The 17,612-nt window shown below is 55.4% G+C and overlaps 3 protein-coding genes across 3 annotated transcripts in view; all 3 read left to right on the top strand.

Annotated features, from left to right (window-relative positions):
* Window positions 1–17,612, top strand: part of ZSCAN18 (zinc finger and SCAN domain containing 18) — a 407,087-nt gene that overhangs the window by 142,164 nt on the left and 247,311 nt on the right. The gene's annotated exons all lie outside the window — the stretch shown is intronic.
* On the top strand, window positions 1,295–5,269 carry ZNF497 (zinc finger protein 497). Its single transcript, XM_050768661.1, has one exon. The coding sequence runs from the start codon at window positions 1,445–1,447 to the stop codon at window positions 2,936–2,938; it is 1,494 nt and encodes a 497-aa protein (XP_050624618.1). The 5' UTR covers window positions 1,295–1,444; the 3' UTR covers window positions 2,939–5,269.
* A1BG (alpha-1-B glycoprotein) lies at window positions 6,657–13,271 on the top strand. Its single transcript, XM_050768637.1, has 8 exons — window positions 6,657–6,787; window positions 6,864–6,899; window positions 6,994–7,263; window positions 7,642–7,914; window positions 8,500–8,796; window positions 9,569–9,865; window positions 12,509–12,796; window positions 13,101–13,271. The coding sequence occupies exons 1-8, from the start codon at window positions 6,754–6,756 to the stop codon at window positions 13,106–13,108; spliced, it is 1,503 nt and encodes a 500-aa protein (XP_050624594.1). The 5' UTR covers window positions 6,657–6,753; the 3' UTR covers window positions 13,109–13,271.

Genomic DNA, 17,612 nt, shown 5'->3' with positions numbered 1-17,612 from the left:
GTAGTGTGTACCTACTTTATTCTCTTTTTATTTTATTTTATTGGGACAGAGTCTCGATTTGTCACCCAGGCTGGAGTGTAGTGGCACGATCTCGGCTCACTGCAACCTCCACCTCCCAGGTTCAAGCAGTTCTCTGCCTCAGCCTCCCGAGCAGCTGGGATTACAGGCACCTGCCACCATGCCTGGCTAATTTTTGTATTTTTGGTAGAGAGGGGGTTTCACCATGTTGGCCACGCTGGTATTGGGGAACTCCTGACCTCGTGATCTGCCTGCGTCGGCCTTCCAGAGTGCTGGGACTACAGCCGTGAGCCACCGTGCTTGGCCTAACTTACATTTTTAAAACACTTCCTGGAGGGGACAAACAGGACCCATCTGCTGGTCTGACTCCGGGTGTCCTGTTCACAATCTCTGCCTTAGGTGTTCTGTGTGTGGGATGAAGGGAGCCAAGGAGACAGGGCTGGGCAGGGACCCTCAAGAAAAGCAGGGAGAGGGGAATGGATGGTACAAGCAGCCATGGCACCTCATTGTGTCCCTCAGGCACCTGGACACACAGGTGGGCAAAGATGCTGACGCTGGGGGCCAGAAGCGCTGATACCCCCATTCTTCCATTTTTACTCAGTCTCAGGTGGTCCCAAGGAGGGGACCTTCGTGGCCTTGCTGTGCTCACAGGCTCACCTTTGTTTCCAGCTCCAGAGAAAGTACCCTGGGCCATGCAGCTGCCTTCCCCTCCCGGGGAAGGGGCAGGATGGCTGCCCAGACGAGTGGGGCATGAGCCCTGGCCCCCTAGGTCCTCCAGAGTCCACTGGAACTGATGGTGGGTGAGCCCAGCTCGAAGAGCCCTGGCCAGTGCTTCTGGGGGTTCCCCTATGAGGAGGCAGCAGGGCTCCGAGGGGCCCTGGCTCAGCTGCATGAGCTGTGTTGCCAGTGGCTGATGCCCAAGGCCTGCTCCAAGGAGCAGATGCTGGAGCTCTTGGTGCTGGAGCAGTTATTGGGCACACTGCTCCCGGAGATCCAGGCCTACGCGCAGGAGCAGTGGCCAGGCAGTCCTGAGGAGGCCACCGCCCTGGTGGAGCGGCTGCAGCAAGAATCAAGCAAGGGGAGGAGAGTGGTGCCACAGTACAGCCAGTGCAGGTGCGTAGGCAGCTTTGAGTCCTTCCACGATGCTGGCGCCCCATCCCCTCCTGCTGGGCGGGGCCAGGTGTAGGGATGTGCACGTGGCCCTGTCAGGCAGGCCCAGAGTGCTGGCCCGTCCCGAGTGTCTAGCCCGCCTGCTGAACTTCCTGCTCCAGGCTCCAGAGGGCACTGGGCATCCAGGGCCGTGGAGGAGAAGAGTGGGGATGACAGCCCACCCACCGTCATGTCTCCCAAAGGCCCTCTGTCTGGTGTTCTTTGTATTCTCTAAGGCACTTACCTTTTCTCTCCTGTTTTAGGTCACAGGGGCGAGATGGAGTCCCCAGGAGGGAGGTACCTGCAGATGGCCCCAAAGGAAGGCCAGGGCCTCTGCAGTGTGAAGACTGCCACGAGGCGCCCCTCTGAGGGGGCTGTGTCTGGAGACTGGGGGTCCTGGGAAGACTCCACGGAGGTCCCAGGAGAGGCAGGGGACGGCGAGCGGCAGCAAGCCAAACTGGGGGCGGCGGACGAACAGGGGGGCCCCGACAGGGAGCTGGGCCCCGCAGATGGTGGGCGGGACGGGGCTGGGCCCCGGGAGTATGTAGACTGGACGTTGCGCCCTTCGCCTCTCCCAGAGGAGCCCGGCTGCCGGTGCGGGGAGTGCGGCAAGGCGTTCAGCCAGAGCTCCTACTTGCTGCAGCACCGGCGCGTGCACACAGGCGAGAAACCGTACACGTGCCCCGAGTGCGGCAAGGCCTTCGCCTGGAGCTCCAACCTCAGCCAGCATCAACGCATCCACAGCGGCGAGAAGCCCTACGCTTGCGGGGAGTGCGGCAAGGCCTTCCGCGCTCACTCGCAGCTCATCCACCACCAGGAGACACACAGCGGCCTGAAGCCCTTCCGCTGCCCGGACTGCGGCAAGTCCTTCGGTCGAAGCACCACGCTGGTGCAGCACCGACGCACGCACACGGGCGAGAAGCCCTACGAGTGCCCGGACTGCGGCAAGGCCTTCAGCTGGAACTCCAATTTCCTGGAGCACCAGCGCGTGCACACGGGCGCGCGGCCACACGCCTGCCCGGACTGCGGCAAGGCCTTCAGCCAGAGCTCCAACCTGGCTGAGCACCTGAAGATCCACGCGGGCGCGCGGCCACACGCTTGTCCCGACTGCGGCAAGGCCTTCGTGCGCGTGGCGGGGCTGCGGCAGCACCGGCGCACGCACAGCAGCGAGAAGCCCTTCCCCTGCGCCGAGTGCGGAAAGGTTTTCCGCGAGAGCTCTCAGCTCCTGCAGCACCAGCGCACGCACACGGACGAGCGGCCCTTCGGGTGCGCCGAGTGCGGCCAGGCTTTCGTCATGGGCTCCTACCTGGCGGAGCACCGGCGCGTGCACACGGGCGAGAAGCCCCACGCGTGCGCCCAATGCGGAAAGGCCTTCAGCCAGCGCTCCAACCTGCTCAGCCACCAGCGCACGCACTCGGGCGCCAAGCCCTTCGCCTGCGCCGACTGCGGTAGGGCCTTTCGCGGCAGCTCGGGCCTGGCGCACCACCGGCTCACGCACACGGGCGAGCGGCCCTTCGCCTGCGCAGAATGTGGCAAGGCCTTCCGCGGCAGCTCCGAGCTGCGCCAGCACCAGCGCCTGCACTCTGGCGAGAGGCCGTTCGTCTGCGCCCACTGCAGCAAGGCCTTCGTGCGCAAGTCGGAGCTCGTAAGCCACTGGCGTACGCACACGGGCGAGAGGCCCTACGCTTGCGGCGAGTGCGGGAAGCCCTTCAGCCACCGCTCCAACCTCAACGAGCACCAGAAGCGGCACGGGGGCCGCACTGCGCCCTGACCCGAGGACGCGCCTGAGCGGGAGGTCGCGGACACGCGGCACTGCGGGGTCCCGGGCGTGAGTGCACTGTCTGCTGGCCCAGCCTTTTTCGGGCCACCAGTGCGGGCGCCCTCCTGCTGGGAGTGCAGGGGTGGCATTGGGCGTGGGGAACCCTGGCTGCACAGTCCCTTTGACAATAGTCCCACCGGCCACCCAGACCTGGCTGGGACATGTGGGATGGGCTCTTGACCTCAGGGAAGGTAGTAAGCTCCACTTCGGCGAGAGGTTCGTCCATGCAGAGGTGGGCAAGAACTGGGGTCTCCGACAGGTGTGGTGGTCTCCTCTGAGAACTGTGTGAAATTGCTCCGGCAGGGAACAAGGGCAGGGTGTGAGTCCCCTCTCCTCCCTCCTTCCACCCCAGCGAGAACGGAAGTTGTACGCGGGTTTTCTGTCTCCGGCCAAGGGCTAAGAGGTTTAGAGGCCTGGCTCTGGGGAAGGGTAGCAGGAGGCCTAGGGCCGGGGAGAGGAGCGGAATTCTGTCCACTTCTGCGTCCTGCCTCGGTTCTCTCCACCGTGGTGGCTGGGATTCGTTTTAAAGGATAACTCTGTCCCGCTTGACACACTGCTGGCTTCTTGTGGACGCAGCATCACATCCACAGGCCTCCGGTTGGTGCCACCCGGTTCTTCTCTACTGGGGAGCAAAAAGTCCCTTGCACGTGGACCTGTGCAGCGATTCGAGTCTGTGATGTGGCCCACCTCGAGCTGGGGGTGCAATGCAGACAGGTGGCTTTACCAGATCCTAGGAACTGGGAAGGGGGGCTTGGGTCTCTAAAGGCTGAACCATGGTGGTTGCTGGAACTTTGAGGGGGTGCAAGAGAGACAGTATTTTCTCTCTCTCTCTCTCTCTCTCTCTCTTTTTTTTTTTTTTTTTTTTTTTTTTTTTTAAGATGGGGTCTGGCTGTGTTTGCCAGGTTGGTCTTGAACTCCTGGCCTCAAGCACTCCTCCTGCCTTGGCCTCCCACAGTGCTAGAATTACAGGTGTGAACCACCACGCCTGGCTTCAGTTCAGTATTCTTATGTGCCACAAACTCTGGGTTGCATCAGATCCAGTAGCCATGTTGAATCTTCTGGGTCCTAGGGCCCAAGTGGCAGCTTGCCTTGTATCCGGGACCTGCCATATGGACTTCTCTTGTTCTGAGCTCCACAAAAAATTGTAGATGATACGTGGACTGGATAAGCACACTTGAGTGTATACGTTGTGTCCAAAATCCAGAAGCCCACCAACCATTGTTCCCTTTTCCTAGTGGTAGATAGTGCATATTGCAACAACTGGTCTTAGGAGGGGCTGTCCTAACAGGCTGCAGACCACTAGGCACTTTACCAGAAGGTGGACCCTTAGCATGCATTTAACTTGGTTGCCTAAGGTACCTGCCACTTTATGATCCAAGCAGCTGTTGTCATCCATATAGTGGAATGGCATGATATTCTGTGGGAAATCAGAATTATCAAGAGCTACGCAGGGATTATGACAGAATGAGAAAATTGTGTCTGGGCGCAGTGGCTCATGCCTGTAATCCCAGCACTTTGGGAGGCCGAGGCAGGTGGACCACCTGAGGTCAGAAGTTCGAGACCAGCCTGGCCAACGTGGTGAAACCCTGTTTCTACTAAAAAATACAAAAATTAGCTGAGTGTGGTGGTGCATGCCTATAATCCCAGCTACTTGGGAGGCTGAGTTAGGAGAATCGCTTGAATACGTGAGGCAGAAGTTGCAGTGAGCTGAGATCGCACCACTGCACTCCAGCCTGGGTGACAGAGTGAGACTCCATCAGAAAAGAAAAGAAGAGAAAAAAGAAAAGAAAAGAAAAGAGAAGGGAGGGGAAGGGAGGGGTTGCATAACAAGGTTGGGGAGTTAAGAAAAAAAAAAGTTGCAGATTTAGTCCTGAGGCAAGCTGTGAAGGTGTACTTTTGTCCTTGCCAAACAGAAAGAAGATAGTTTTGGTGGTCCTTGCATATTGATGGGAAAAAAGCATTTGCCAAATCAATAGTTGTTGAAAGAGAATCTCAGCCGGGTGCGGTGGCTCACACCTGTAATCCCAGCACTTTGGGAGGCCGGGGCAGGCGGATCACAAGGTCAGGAGATCGAGACCATCCTGGCTAACACAGTGAAACGCCGTCTCTACTAAAAATGCAAAAAATTAGCCGGGCATGGTGTTGCACACCTGTAGTCCCAGCTACTCGGGAGGCTGAGGCAGGAGAATAGCTTGAACCCAGAAGGCGGAGGTTGCAGTGAGCTGAGACTGTGCCACTGTACTCCAGCCTGGGCAACAGAGCGAGACTTCGTCTCAAAAAAAAAAAAAAAAAAAAAAAAAAAGAGAATCTTCAACCTTCCAAGTAATCCTGAGCCTTTCTCCCTAGTAGAAGCAATCCTTCCTTCCCTGAGGGTTAAAACATTCTGATCACCTCCTTGTTCCTGCCTCCAATCATGATGAATCCAAGTCTCATCTCTGGCAGGTAGGCCCTGTTATTTGAGCTCTGTCACGTCCATCTTTCATCACCAAAATCAGAGGCCGTTTCAGTGGCAGCAATTCCGAGGGCCATACTGCCCTTCAGAGGACTGCCACTGCAGCAAGTTTCAGGGATATGGGTGCCCCACTGACTAATGTATTTCCCAGTGCTTTTGTAACAAAGATATCCTCCTTGGTACTCTGTGTGTGTACGTGATCTGGCACATGCTGAATGTATACGTTAAACCCACTTCAACGTGTCCTGTATCCCTAAACTTTTGGATTCCTTTCTCCAAAATTCCTACTCTCCCTGTACCAAGGGAGTTCTAGCAATTCAACCTCATTGAATTTGGGCCACCATTGAGTCCAGGTCTTAGTCAAGCTGTCAGACAAACTCAGTATCTTTCAAGCTGCACAAGCTTACATCTTAAATTGAATCTTTGTAAGTCATCTCCTGTAGATAGACTTGATCCAATCTACTGTTGTGTCCCATCCTCCTTGATCAATTACCCTTAGATACCGTCACCATCCTTGTTCCCCAGGTTTATGCCAATTACATGAATGAAAACCTTGCAGTTATTTTGAAGCATAGTAGTATCTCTTGGGAGTGCATTTCACACTTGTCCATTTGCAGCGTGCCAGACTAGTTGGAACTCTGGGGGGGATAAGGGGTGGCTGGAGAGAATGGGGTTCCATTTACGTGATACCCAGTTTACAGACCCAGGTCAGTCCCCAGACACATGGCCCCTCAGTTGCAGGGAAAACAATCTTTTTTAAGGAAGAACCAGTCCTGCGGCAAGAATAGACAGTGTATCTTCCTCAAAGGGTTGCTGCCGTTTCCCTGGGGTGGGGGTGTGGCAGGAAATGTTCAGGTTTCTCAAGAATTCAGAGAGCCTGGCTCTGAGCTGAGGCTAATCCCCAAATACACATGCGGTTTGGTGTGACAGGGAGGGGCTTACTGGGCTTCAGCCCTGGCACTGTCCACTTGACCTCAGCAGCTCCAGGCAGAGTGGGGAGAGCTCAGGGTCCCATTCTAGAACAGAATCCAGCACTGAAATGAGGATGAAGTGATTTTAGCATCATTTTATGACTCGTTGTTGATTTAGTTTATTAATTATCCATGATTATTGATCATAATTGTTGCTGAGCATCCTGAGGCCTCAGAAGTTAGCCCTTTGCCCTCACCCCATGGGGGCCCTGCCCTCGCCTTCCGGGAAGGACAAACACGGGAAGAGGTCAGTGTCCGAGCTGCCCCTGCCACCCTCCCTTGGGGCCTCATTGCTTCAGACGCTCACCGCAGACACTCACTGCACCGGAGTGAGCACGACCATCATGTCCATGCTGGTGGCCTTTCTCTTGTTCTGGGGTGAGGCCTCCCGGGGTCTGGGTCCCTGGGGCGGGAAGGGGCTGGAACGGGAGACTCACCGGGGCTGTCTCCGCAGGTCTCCCCATGGGCCCAGTGACAGAAGCAGCCACATGTGAGTGCAGGACTGAGGTCTGGGAATGGTGGGCCTAGGCTGTGGGTGAGCCCTGTCCCTGTGGCCCTGAGCTGATCCCAGCCACCCCTTGCAGTTTATGAGACCCAGCCCAGCCTGTGGGCAGAGTCCGAATCGCTGCTGAAACCCTCGGCCAATGTGATGCTGACGTGCCAGGCCCGCCTGGGGACCCCAGACTTCCAGCTGTTCAAGAATGGGGTGGCCCAGGAGCCCGTGCACCTTGACTCACCTGCCATCAAGCACCAGTTCCTGCTGACGGGTGACACCCAGGGCCGCTACCGCTGCCGCTCAGGGTTGTTCACAGGATGGACCCAGCTGAGCAAGCTGCTGGAGCTGACGGGGCCAAGTAAGCTGGGGCATGAATTGGGGGCCAGGAGGCAGTGAGTAGGTGGCTGACAGGGGGGCCTCCCGTCCTCCAAGTCACCTGATGTCTCTGAGCCTCAATCTTCCCATCTGTCGAATGGGGTGATATCTGTGCTAACCCCAGAGTGTTGTGAGGAATAAATGGTTGTGTCTCCAGCAGGCCCGGCATGCCATACAGCTCCCACGCACTCTTTTCTCTTGCTGTATGCCTTGTTTCCACCAGTGCCTGGCTGCCTTTTCCCAGCAATGCCCTCTATCCCTGTCTCCCTCACATTTTTTGAGGATGGGGCCCAGGTTCTGCTGGGCTTCCCCTGTCTCCCGTGTTATACAGAACCACTCTTCAACTCCACCCCACCCACAGAGTCCTTGCCTCCTCCCTGGCTCTCAATGACACCTGTGTCCTGGATCACGCCCGGTCTGAACACAACAGCAGTGTGCCGAGGCGGGCTTCGGGGTGTGACTTTTCTGCTGAAGCGGGAAGGCGACCATGAGTTTCTGGAGATGCCTGAGGCCCAGGAGGGTGTGGAGGCCGCCTTTCCTGTCCACCAGGATGGCAACTATAGCTGCAGCTACCGGACCCATGTGGCAGGCGCCCTCTCTGAGCCCAGCGCTACCGTGATCATTGAGGAGCTCGGTGACTGTGGGAATCATCTCTGGGAGATGCTGGGGAGGGGGTTACAGGGGGCATGACCACATTGACCCTGACCTCCATGCTGAATGCCCCTGCCCAGGACCAGGTCCAGGAAGCTGGCCACACAGTTGCCTGGGTCTGATGGTTGCGAAGGAGTTTGGGCAGAGGATGCCCAAAGAATGGAAGGGTGGGCCGGGTACCGTGGCTTGTGCCTATAATCCCAGCTCTTTGGGAGGCTGAGGCCGGTGGATCACAAGGTCAAGAGATTGAGACCAGCCTGGCCAACATGGTGAAACCCTGTCTCTACTAAAAATAGAAAAATTAGCCAGGTGTGGTGGCAGGTGCCTGTAGTCCCAGCTATTTGGGAGGCTGAGGCAAGAGAATCCATTGAACCCAGGAGGCGGAAGTTGCAGTGAGCCGAGATGGCGCCACTGCACTCCAGCCTGGGTCACAAGAACGAAGCTCCGTTTCAAAAAAAAAGAATGGAAGGGTGTTCCTGGGGCTGCCACCTGGAGGGCAGAGGTCTGGGGACTGGGCAGAGGGCAGCTCCAGGGATGGGGCAGCCCAGTAATGCTGCCTGCATTGCAGCTGCACCACCACCACCTGTGCTGATGCACCATGGAGAGTCCGCCCAGGTCCTGCGCCCTGGTAACAAGGTGACCCTCACCTGCGTCGCTCCCCTGAGTGGAGTGCACTTCCAGCTGTGGCGCGGGGAGAAAGAGCTGCTGGTACCCAGGAGCAGCACCAGCCCAGACCGCATCTTCTTTCACCTGAACGCGGTGGCCCTGGGGGATGGAGGTCACTACACCTGCCGCTACCGGCTGCATGACAACGAAAACGCCTGGTCCGGGGACAGTGCGCCAGTCGAGCTGATTCTGAGCGATGGTGAGCCGGGGCCAGCAGGGACAGGGGCTTGGCTGGGTCCCCGGGGAGCAGGAGCAGTACCAGGTGTAGAGCCTGGGGAAGTGCAACACTCTGGGCCAGGGTCCAATCCCAACTTTACCCGCCCACCGCACCCACCCCCCGCCCCACCTCCCGCCCCACCATTAAAGATCCTGAACTGCCAATGGGACGATGAGCTTGGCAACTTTCAGGCCCCACAAAGAATAACTGGGTGAACAGGTCTGGCCCAGGCCACAGGGGGCACCACCTGGCCGGGGTCCCATCCCGGCTGCCAGGTCTGCGTGGGCACTGAGGGCCTGTCCTGAGGCAGCTTCTCTGCTCGCTTGCCCTGGGCCTGATGGTGTTTAGCAAACTCTGAGCACGGGACAGCAAACCCCATGCCCAGCGGACCACAGGGGCCCCTCAGTAGCGCGGACATTGGGGCGGTGCCCAGAAGACGCTTGGGGAGCAAATCCACTACTGAGCGGCATCGTGCACCAGGCATCAAGCCATGCACAAAACATGTCCCCGTCCCCGCTTCCCGTCTGTGTCTATAGACAAATTACTAAGAAACAGTGAAAGGGTGCGTGCGTGTGAGATATCCAAGAAGGACTGGGCTGGAAAGGTGGGGCGGGGCCGGAGGAGGCGAGGGAGAAAACTGGCCAGATCACTGCGGGCAAAAGACTCAGTCAAAGCAAAGAGCGCGAGGCCAGACCACGCGTTAGGGCCGAGCCATCCGCTCGGCGCCCGGGTCAGCCCGCGTGCTGCTCCGCAGAGACGCTGCCTGCGCCGGAGTTCACTGCGGAGCCTGCGAGTCGGAACCCGGAGCCCGGCACGCGCGTGCGGCTGCGGTGCCTGGCGCCGCTGGAGGGCGCGCGCTTCGCCCTGGTGCGCGAGGACGGGGGCGGGCACCGCGTGCACCGTTTGCAGAGCCCCGCTGGGACCGAGGCACTCTTCGAGCTGCACAACATTTCGGTGGCCGACTCCGCCAACTACAGCTGCGTCTACGTGGACCTGAAGCCGCCTTTTGGGGGCTCCGCGCCCAGCGAGCGCTTGGAGCTGCGTGTGGACGGTGAGCTGGCGGGGCACCAGCGAGGGCGGGCGAGGGTTCAGTGCCCCTCGGGGCCTCCTGCCTTTGCCCGCCTTTCCTTGGGCGTCTGACGGCGGCGCTCTGGGCCTTGGTTCAGCCCCCATCAACTACTCTGGTGGGAAGCAGGCGATCGGTGGTCCAGGGTCCTGGGGACGCCTGGAATTTTGGCTTATTTCCCGCGGGTCACAAGCCCGTAGGTCACGTGTAGCATCGTAGTCAGCAGCAGGGAGGCTGGACCCAGGTTTTCCTGGTCAGATCCGTGCAGCTCTGTGGCTGCTGTTTTTCTTACTGGCCATGTCAGTCGTCGTACTGGCCCCCCAGCCCCAGCCCCGGCCCCGGGCCAGCAGGCGCACGGCTGATGTCCCTCTCCCCAGCCCCGCCGTCCCCAGCTCTGTTTGTCCCTCTGATTTCCTCATCGACGTCTCCAGGACTCGGAGCCCAGCGGAGCCTGAGAGCACAGGTCTGACCTCCAGACCTTGAGTTGTGCTGTTTGCTGGGAGCATTGTTTTCTCTTTTCTTTTTTCTCTTTTCTTTTCATTTCCTTTCCTTTCTTTTTTCTTTCTCTTTCTCTTTCTTTTCTTTCTCTCTCTCTCTTTCCCCCACTTCCTTCTCTCCCCCCATCTCTCCCTCCCCTCCCCTTCCCTTCCCTCTTCCTTTTGCTTTTTGGATAACTTACTTTTATTCTTTCAGGCTGGAGAGCAGTGGCGCAATCTCAGCTCACTGCAACCTTCGCCTTCTGGGTTCAAGCAGTTCTCCTGCCTCAGTCTCCTGAGTAGCTGGGATTAGAGGCGCGTGCCACCACGCCCATCTAATTTTTGTATTTTTAGTAGAAATGGAGTTTCGCTATGTTGTCCAGGCTGGTCTTGAACTCCTGATCTCATGATCTGCCCGCCTCAGCCTCCCAAAGTGCTGGGATTACAGTTGTGAGTCACCATGCCTGGCCTATTCTTGCAGTTTTACAAGCCACCTTCCACAATTGATGAAAAATGTTTAATTTTGGCCAGGCAAAGTGGCTCACGCCTGTAATCACAGCACTTTGGGAGGCCGAGGTGGGTGCATCATAAGGTCAGGAGTTCAAGACCAGCCTGGCCAACATGGAGAAACCCCGTCTCTACTAAAAATACAAAATCAGCCAGCCGTGGTGGTGCATGCCTGTAATCCCAGCTACTTGGGAGGCTGAGGCAGGAGAATCACTTGAATCCAGGAGGTGGAGGTTGCAGTGAGTCCAGTTAGTGCCACTGCACTCCAGCCTGGGTAAGAAGAGCGAAACTCCATCTCAAAAAAAAAAAAAAAAAAAAAAAAGTTTAATCTTTAAATTGTACATCATTATCCTAACTCCAAATTTTATCACTCTCCTTCAAGTCTGAAGAAAATGATTAATTTACCAAGCTCCACAGACAACACAGTCCCATTGACATAACATTTAGTATAATGTCCTACTCTCCTTTTAGAATTAAGTACAGCCAGTATCAAACTGGCCTGAAATCTGATTGTGTTCCCGGCTCAGAATAACTGTAGTAAATTTGTAAATCCACACTAAGACACAAAATTAAACTAGGATGTGTTTACGTTTCACAGTAAAAATCAACATTACGATTTTATCAAGTTTCAACATTATAGTTAATCCAATCAAGCTTTCAAAATGCCTGATTAGCTGTCAATTAATTGCAAGTAACTTCATGTAGTTAGCCCAGCATTTCAAAATGGATAGGGAATATAACTTTTAAAATGCGAAAGTATATTATACATATTGTACTTTTCTGCTAGGCTGAGCTAGTATCTTCCATGGCAAGATACTCAAACTAGTGAATAAAATACATGTTTAAATCAAGTACTTATATGTACTTCATTAATTTCCCTGAAATTATCAACAGCGTTACCAAAATCTTCCATGATTTTGTAAGATTTGATTCCTTACAGTTGATCCTTTTTCTGAGATGGAGTTTCATTCTGTCACCCGGGCTGGAGTGCAGTGGCGGGATCTCGGCTCACTGCAACCTCCGCCTCCCAGGTTCAAGCAATTTTCCTGCCTCTGCCTCCCGAGTAGCTGGGATTACAGGCGCACGCTGCCACGCCCGGCTAACTATTTGTATTTTAGTAGAGATGAGGTTGCACCGTGTTGCCCAGGCTGGTCTCGACCTCCTGAGCTCAGGCAATCCGCCTGCCTCGGTCTCCCAAAGTGCTGGGATTACAGGTGTGAGCCACTGCGCCCGACACCTTAAATACACTTTTAAATTTAAGTTTAACTTACGGAGGGAAAAAACCTCATCTATTGACATAAATGGTATGTCCTTTTTTGGTTCCTCCCTGAAGGAGCACCGTTTTCTCCATCATTTCTTTTTCCCTTCACCCGTCCGAGGGACCGAGGCTGGGGACCCCAGAAACCCCAGAGCAGGCCCGAATCTGGGACTTCCACGGTCCCGGGGGAGGGGTGCGGGGAACACCAGACACCGAGGTGTCAAGCGGATGTCCAGGGTGTGAAGGCAGCGGGCGCAGCTCGGCGGGGCCGGAGGAGCCGTCTGCGCTCAGGAACGAGAGAGAGGGAAGATGAAGCCGGGGCTGAGGCGCAGGTGCGGGCGCAGCCTGGGGTGTGGCCGCGCCCGACCACCCGCCCGCTCCGCCCAGGACCCCCTCCCAGGCCTCAGCTCCGGGCAGCGTGGAGTGGGGCAGTGCTGGCGGGCCGAGACGCCGTCCTGCGCTGCGAGGGCCCCATCCCCGACGTCACCTTCGAGCTGCTGCGCGAGGGCGAGACGAAGGCCCTGGACACGGTCCACACCCCCGAGGCCGCTGCGAACTTCGAGCTGACCTTTGTGGGGCCTCAGCACGCTGGCAGCTACAGGTGCCGCTACCGCTCCTGGGGGCCCAACACCTTCGAGTCGGAGCTCAGCGACCCCGTGGAGCTCCTGGTGGCAGGTGACGTTTCCCTGGGTCCCATCCGCTGGCGTTTGCCTGGGCTGTGCCCACCTCCAGGAGGGCCTCTCCCGGCTCCTCCCTTGGGCACCGTGGTTAGCGCTGGGTCTCCCCAGGGCTCTTGGGGGAATCACGGGCGAGGAAGCGCCCAGCAAAGGCTCTGCAGCTGGAGGCACAGATGGGGGACTCGGCTGGCAGCCCATCACGCGCTTCCCGGGGGCGTCAGGGAGGTCGGCCTTGATTTCCGCAGGGAGGAGGGTATAGGATTTCCCCTCCTCCTCCACTTCTCTTTTCTCCCGTTGTCTAGAAAGCTGATGCAGCCGCGGGCCAGGGTGCTGCTGGTGTCCTCAGAAGTGCGGGGGATTCTGGACTGGCTCCCACCCGTCCTGTTGCAGCAGAAGGCTGGGCTCCCTGGGGGGCTGGAGGGCGCTCCCTCATTCCTGCTAGGAATTAATAAATGTGAAGAGAGAGTTTGTTTAAAATGTCTTGGACTCCCAGGGCTGAGTGGGCTGGAATCCTGTGTCCTGAAAGTGGATGGGTTCCTTTTCTTTTTTGAGACAGGGTCTCACTCTCACCCAGGCTGGAGCCCAGTGGTGCAGTCGGGCTTCCTGCAGCCTCGATCTCCCAGGTTCAAGCGATCCTCCTGCCTCAGCCTCCCAAGTAGCTGGGAGCCTGGGCATGCATCGCCACGTCTAGAAATTATTATTTTTTGTAGAGCTATGTTGCCCAAGCTTGTCTTGAATTCCTGGCCTTAAGTGATCCTCTTGCCTCAGCCTCCTGAGTAGCTAGGACTACAGGCATGAGCCACCTTACCTGGCCAACTCACATTTTTCTTTCTATTATTTATTTTTTGTGGAGATGAGTCTCACTATGTTGCCCAGGTGGTCTTGAACTCTTGGGATCAAGTAATCCCCCTGCCTCAGCCTCCCAAAGTGTTGGGATTACAGGTGGGAGCCACAGCACCCCGCCAACCAATGCTTCTCAGGGACTCCATCTGTGCTCTTCCAGGACGCTGCCTCTTACTCACTGGGCACCTTGGCCTGGTCCCAGCAGGTATGGGCAGGTTGCTTGAGGTTCCAGACGTACCCACCTCTACCTTGACCACATAAACCTCATCACCAAGAGGAAGTTCAGGGAAGCTGCATTTTGTGGTCTTGTCCTCCCAGTCACAGGGTGGTAGTGCTAGGCTGTTCCCAGCCTCCCACAGCAGAGCTGGATGCTGTGGAAATGGCTGGATTCCTCTGTGTTCTTTCCCATTATCCCTGCGCTCTGAGTCCCCTTTGCGCCATCTGACATCTGATGCCTTCCCAACCACTGCTGAGTTTCTGCCTGGAGCTGGGCCTCAAGGTCCTGGCACACAGAAGATGCGTATCAGTATTATCAACTAATAGTTGATAAATTGTGTTTCTCAACAAATTTGCTAGTGGTCTGGTTTACTGCCTTAGTAATATCTAGTTCCTAATATGCCTATGCATTTTAATGTCTGCACAGTCTGTGATGATGTCACTTCTCTCATGCCTGATGTGTCCTCTCTTTCTCTCTCTTGCTAGTGGTTTATCAATTTTTAAAACCTTTTCTTCTTTATTTGTTTTTGAGACAGAGTTTTGCTCTTGTTGCCCAGGCTGGAGTGCAATGGCGCGATTTTGGCTCACTGCAACCTCCACCTCCTGGGTTCAAGTGATTCTCGTGCCTCAGCCTCCTGAGTAGCTGGGCTTACAGGCACCCACGACCACACCCAGCTAATTTTTGTGTTTTTAGTAGAGATGGGGTTTCACCTTGCTGGTTTGCCAGGCTGGTCTCCAACTCCTGAGCTCAGGTGATCCACCCGCCTCAGCCTCCCAAAGTGCTGGGATACAGGTGTGAGCCACCACGCCCAGCCCCAGCTTAGTTTTTAAAAAGTTGATTTTGGGCCGGGCGCGGTGGCTCAAGCCTGTAATCCCAGCACTTTGGGACGCCGAGACGGGCGGATCACGAGGTCAGGAGATCGAAACCATCCTGGCTGACACGGTGAAACCCCGTCTCTACTTTAAAAATACAAAAAACTAGCCGGGCAAGGTGGCGGGCGCCTGTAGTCCCAGCTACTCGGGAGGCTGAGGCCGGAGAATGGCGTGAACCCGGGAGGCGGAGCTTGCAGTGAGCTGAGATCCGGCCACTGCACTCCAGCCTGGGCGGCAGAGCGAGACTCCGTCTCAAAAAAAAAAAAAAAAAAAAAAAAAAAAAGTTGATTTTAACTATTCTAATAGGTGTGTAGACATATCTAATAGTGGTTTTCCTTTCATTTCCTTAATGGCTGATGATGTTAAGCATTTTTTCCCCATGTGTTTAGTTGCCATCTATATAGCGTCTTTGATGAAATGTCTGTTTATGTATTTTGTGCACTTTACAAAATTGGGTTGTTTTCTTTTTTCTTTTCTTTTCATTTTTTTTGAGATGGAGTCTCGCTGTGTCTCCCAGGCTGGGGTGCAGTGGCGCGATCTCGGCTCACTGCAAGCTCCGCCCCCTGGGTTCACGCCATTCTCCCGACTCAGCCTCCCAAGTAGCTGGGACTACAGGCGCCCGCCACCTCGCCCGGCTAATTTTTTTGTATTTTTAGTAGAGACAGGGTTTCACCGTGTTAGCCAGGATGGTCTCTATCTCCTGACCTCGTGATCCGCCCGTCTCAGCCTCCCAAAGTGCTGGGATTACAGGCGTGAGCCACCGCGCCCAGCCTCTTTTTTCTTTTCTTTTCTTTTTTTTGAGATGGAGTCCTGCTGTGTCGCCCAGGCTGGGGTGCAGTGGCATGATCTCAGCTCACTGGAACTTCCACCGCCCAGGTCAAGCAATTCAACCCCTCAGCCTCCCAAGTAGCTGGGATTACAGGCATGTGCCACCACACCGGCTGGTTTTTGTATTTTTAGTGGAGAGGGGGTTTCACCATGTTGGCCAGACTGGTCGTCAACTCCTGACCTCAGGTGATCCACCTGCCTCGGCCTCCCAAAGTGTTGGGATTACAGGCATGAGCTACCGTGCCCGGCCTGTTTGTTTTCTTACTATTGAGTTTTGTTTGTTTGCTTTTGGTTTTGTTTTTTTTTCCTCCCAGACTCTCGCTCTGTTGCCCAGGCTGGAGTGCAGTGGCGTGATGTCGGCTCACTGCAACCTCTGCCTGACAGTTCAAGCAATTCTCCTGCCTCAGACTCTGGAGTAGCTGGCACCCACCAGCATGCCCGGATAATTTCTTTTTATTTTTAGTAGAGATGGGGTTTCATCATGCTGGCCAGTCTGGTCTCGAACTCCTGACCTTGTGATCCACCCACCTCAGCCTCCCAAAGTACTAGCATGAGCCACGGTGCCTGCTCATTTTTTGTATCTTTAGTAGAGATAGGATTTCGCCATGCTGGTCTCAGACTCCTGAGCTCAAGTGATCCGTCCACCTCAGCCTCCCAAAGTGCTAGGATTACAGGTGTGAGCCACCGCACCTGGCCTCCAGCCATATTTTTCTTTCTTTTTCTTTTTTTTTGAGTCGGAGTCTCGCTGTGTCTCCCAGGCTGGAGTGCAGTGGTGTGATCTTGGCTCACTGCAAGCTCTGCTTCCCGCGTTCATGCCATTCTCCCGCCTCAGCCCCCCAAGTAGCTGGGATTACAGGTGCCTGCCACCACGCCCGGCTAGTTTTTTTTTTGTATTTTTAGTAGAGATGGGGTTTCACTGGGTTAGCCAGGTGATCCGCGCACCTCAGCCTCCCAAAGTGCTAGGATTACAGGTGTGAGCAATCACGCCCAGCCGCCTCCATCTATATTTTAAAGATAAAATATTTGTGCAATCTCTATCATTTAATTCCCAAAGTTCCCGCTTTCCCTATGGCATCATTTCCCTTCTACCGAGAGTTTCCTTTGGCATTTCTTTTCAGGCAGGCCTGCTGGCAAGAAATATATGTCTTAGGTTTGCTTCATTTGAGGATGTTTGTATTTTGCCTTTGTTCTTTAAGTATGTTTGCACTGGATATAGAATTCTGGGTTGAGTGGTTTTTTTTGTTTGTTTGTTTTTGAAATGGAGTTTTGCTCTTATTGCCCAGACTGGAGTGCAATGGTCTGATCTCAGCTCACTGAAACCTCTGCCTCTTAGGTTCAAGTGATTCTCCTGCCTCAGCCTCCTGAGTAGCTGGGATTACAGGCATGTGCCACCACGCCCAGCTAATGTTTTGTATTTTTAGTAGACATGGGGTTTCACCATGTTGGCCAGACACTTTGGGACCAGGAACTCAGGTGATCCATCCGCCTCGGCCTCCCAAAGTGCTGGGATTACAGGTGTGAGCCACTATGCCCAGCCTTTTTTTTTTTTTTTTTTTTGAGACGGAGTCTCGTTCTGTTGCTGAGGCTAGAGTGTAGTCACGCGATCTTGGCTCACTGCAACATCTGCCTCTGGGGTTCAAGCAATTCTCCTGCCTCAGCCTCCTCAGTAGCTGGGATTACAGGTACACACCGCCACACCCAGCTAATTTTTTGTATTTTTAGTAGAGATGGGGTGTCACCACGCTGGTCAGGCTGGTCTTGAACTCCTGACCTCGTGATCCACCTGCCTTGGCCTCCCAAAGTGCTGGGATTACAGGCATGAGCCACCGTGCCCAGCCAAGTTTTTGTATTTTTAGTAGAGAAGGGGTTACACACCGTGTTAACCAGGATGATCTCAATCTCCTGACCTCGTGATCTGCCTGTCTTGGCCTTCCAAAGTGGTGGGATTACATGTGTGATCCACCGTGCCCGGCCCAGGCTGGCTAATTTTCATATTTTTTGTAGAGACGGTTTCACTATGTTGCACAGGCTTGCCTTGCACTCCAGAATGTAAG

This window comes from Macaca thibetana, chromosome 19 (assembly GCF_024542745.1).
Source record: "Macaca thibetana thibetana isolate TM-01 chromosome 19, ASM2454274v1, whole genome shotgun sequence".
Classification (NCBI taxonomy): Eukaryota; Metazoa; Chordata; class Mammalia; order Primates; family Cercopithecidae; genus Macaca; species Macaca thibetana.
Note: the sequence above shows the minus strand (reverse complement) of the source record. Positions and strands in the feature narration are given on the sequence as shown.

Excerpts from the sequence above, each read along its gene's own strand:
- A1BG (XM_050768637.1), top strand. The coding sequence starts at position 6,754 with ATGTCCATGCTGGTGGCCTTTCTCTTGTTCTGGG. Across the intron at positions 8,797-9,568 it reads CGAGCTGATTCTGAGCGATG|AGACGCTGCCTGCGCCGGAG; the intron begins GTGAGCCGGGGC and ends GCTGCTCCGCAG. Across the intron at positions 9,866-12,508 it reads CTTGGAGCTGCGTGTGGACG|GACCCCCTCCCAGGCCTCAG; the intron begins GTGAGCTGGCGG and ends CGCTCCGCCCAG.
- ZNF497 (XM_050768661.1), top strand. The coding sequence starts at position 1,445 with ATGGAGTCCCCAGGAGGGAGGTACCTGCAGATGGCCCCAAAGGAAGGC.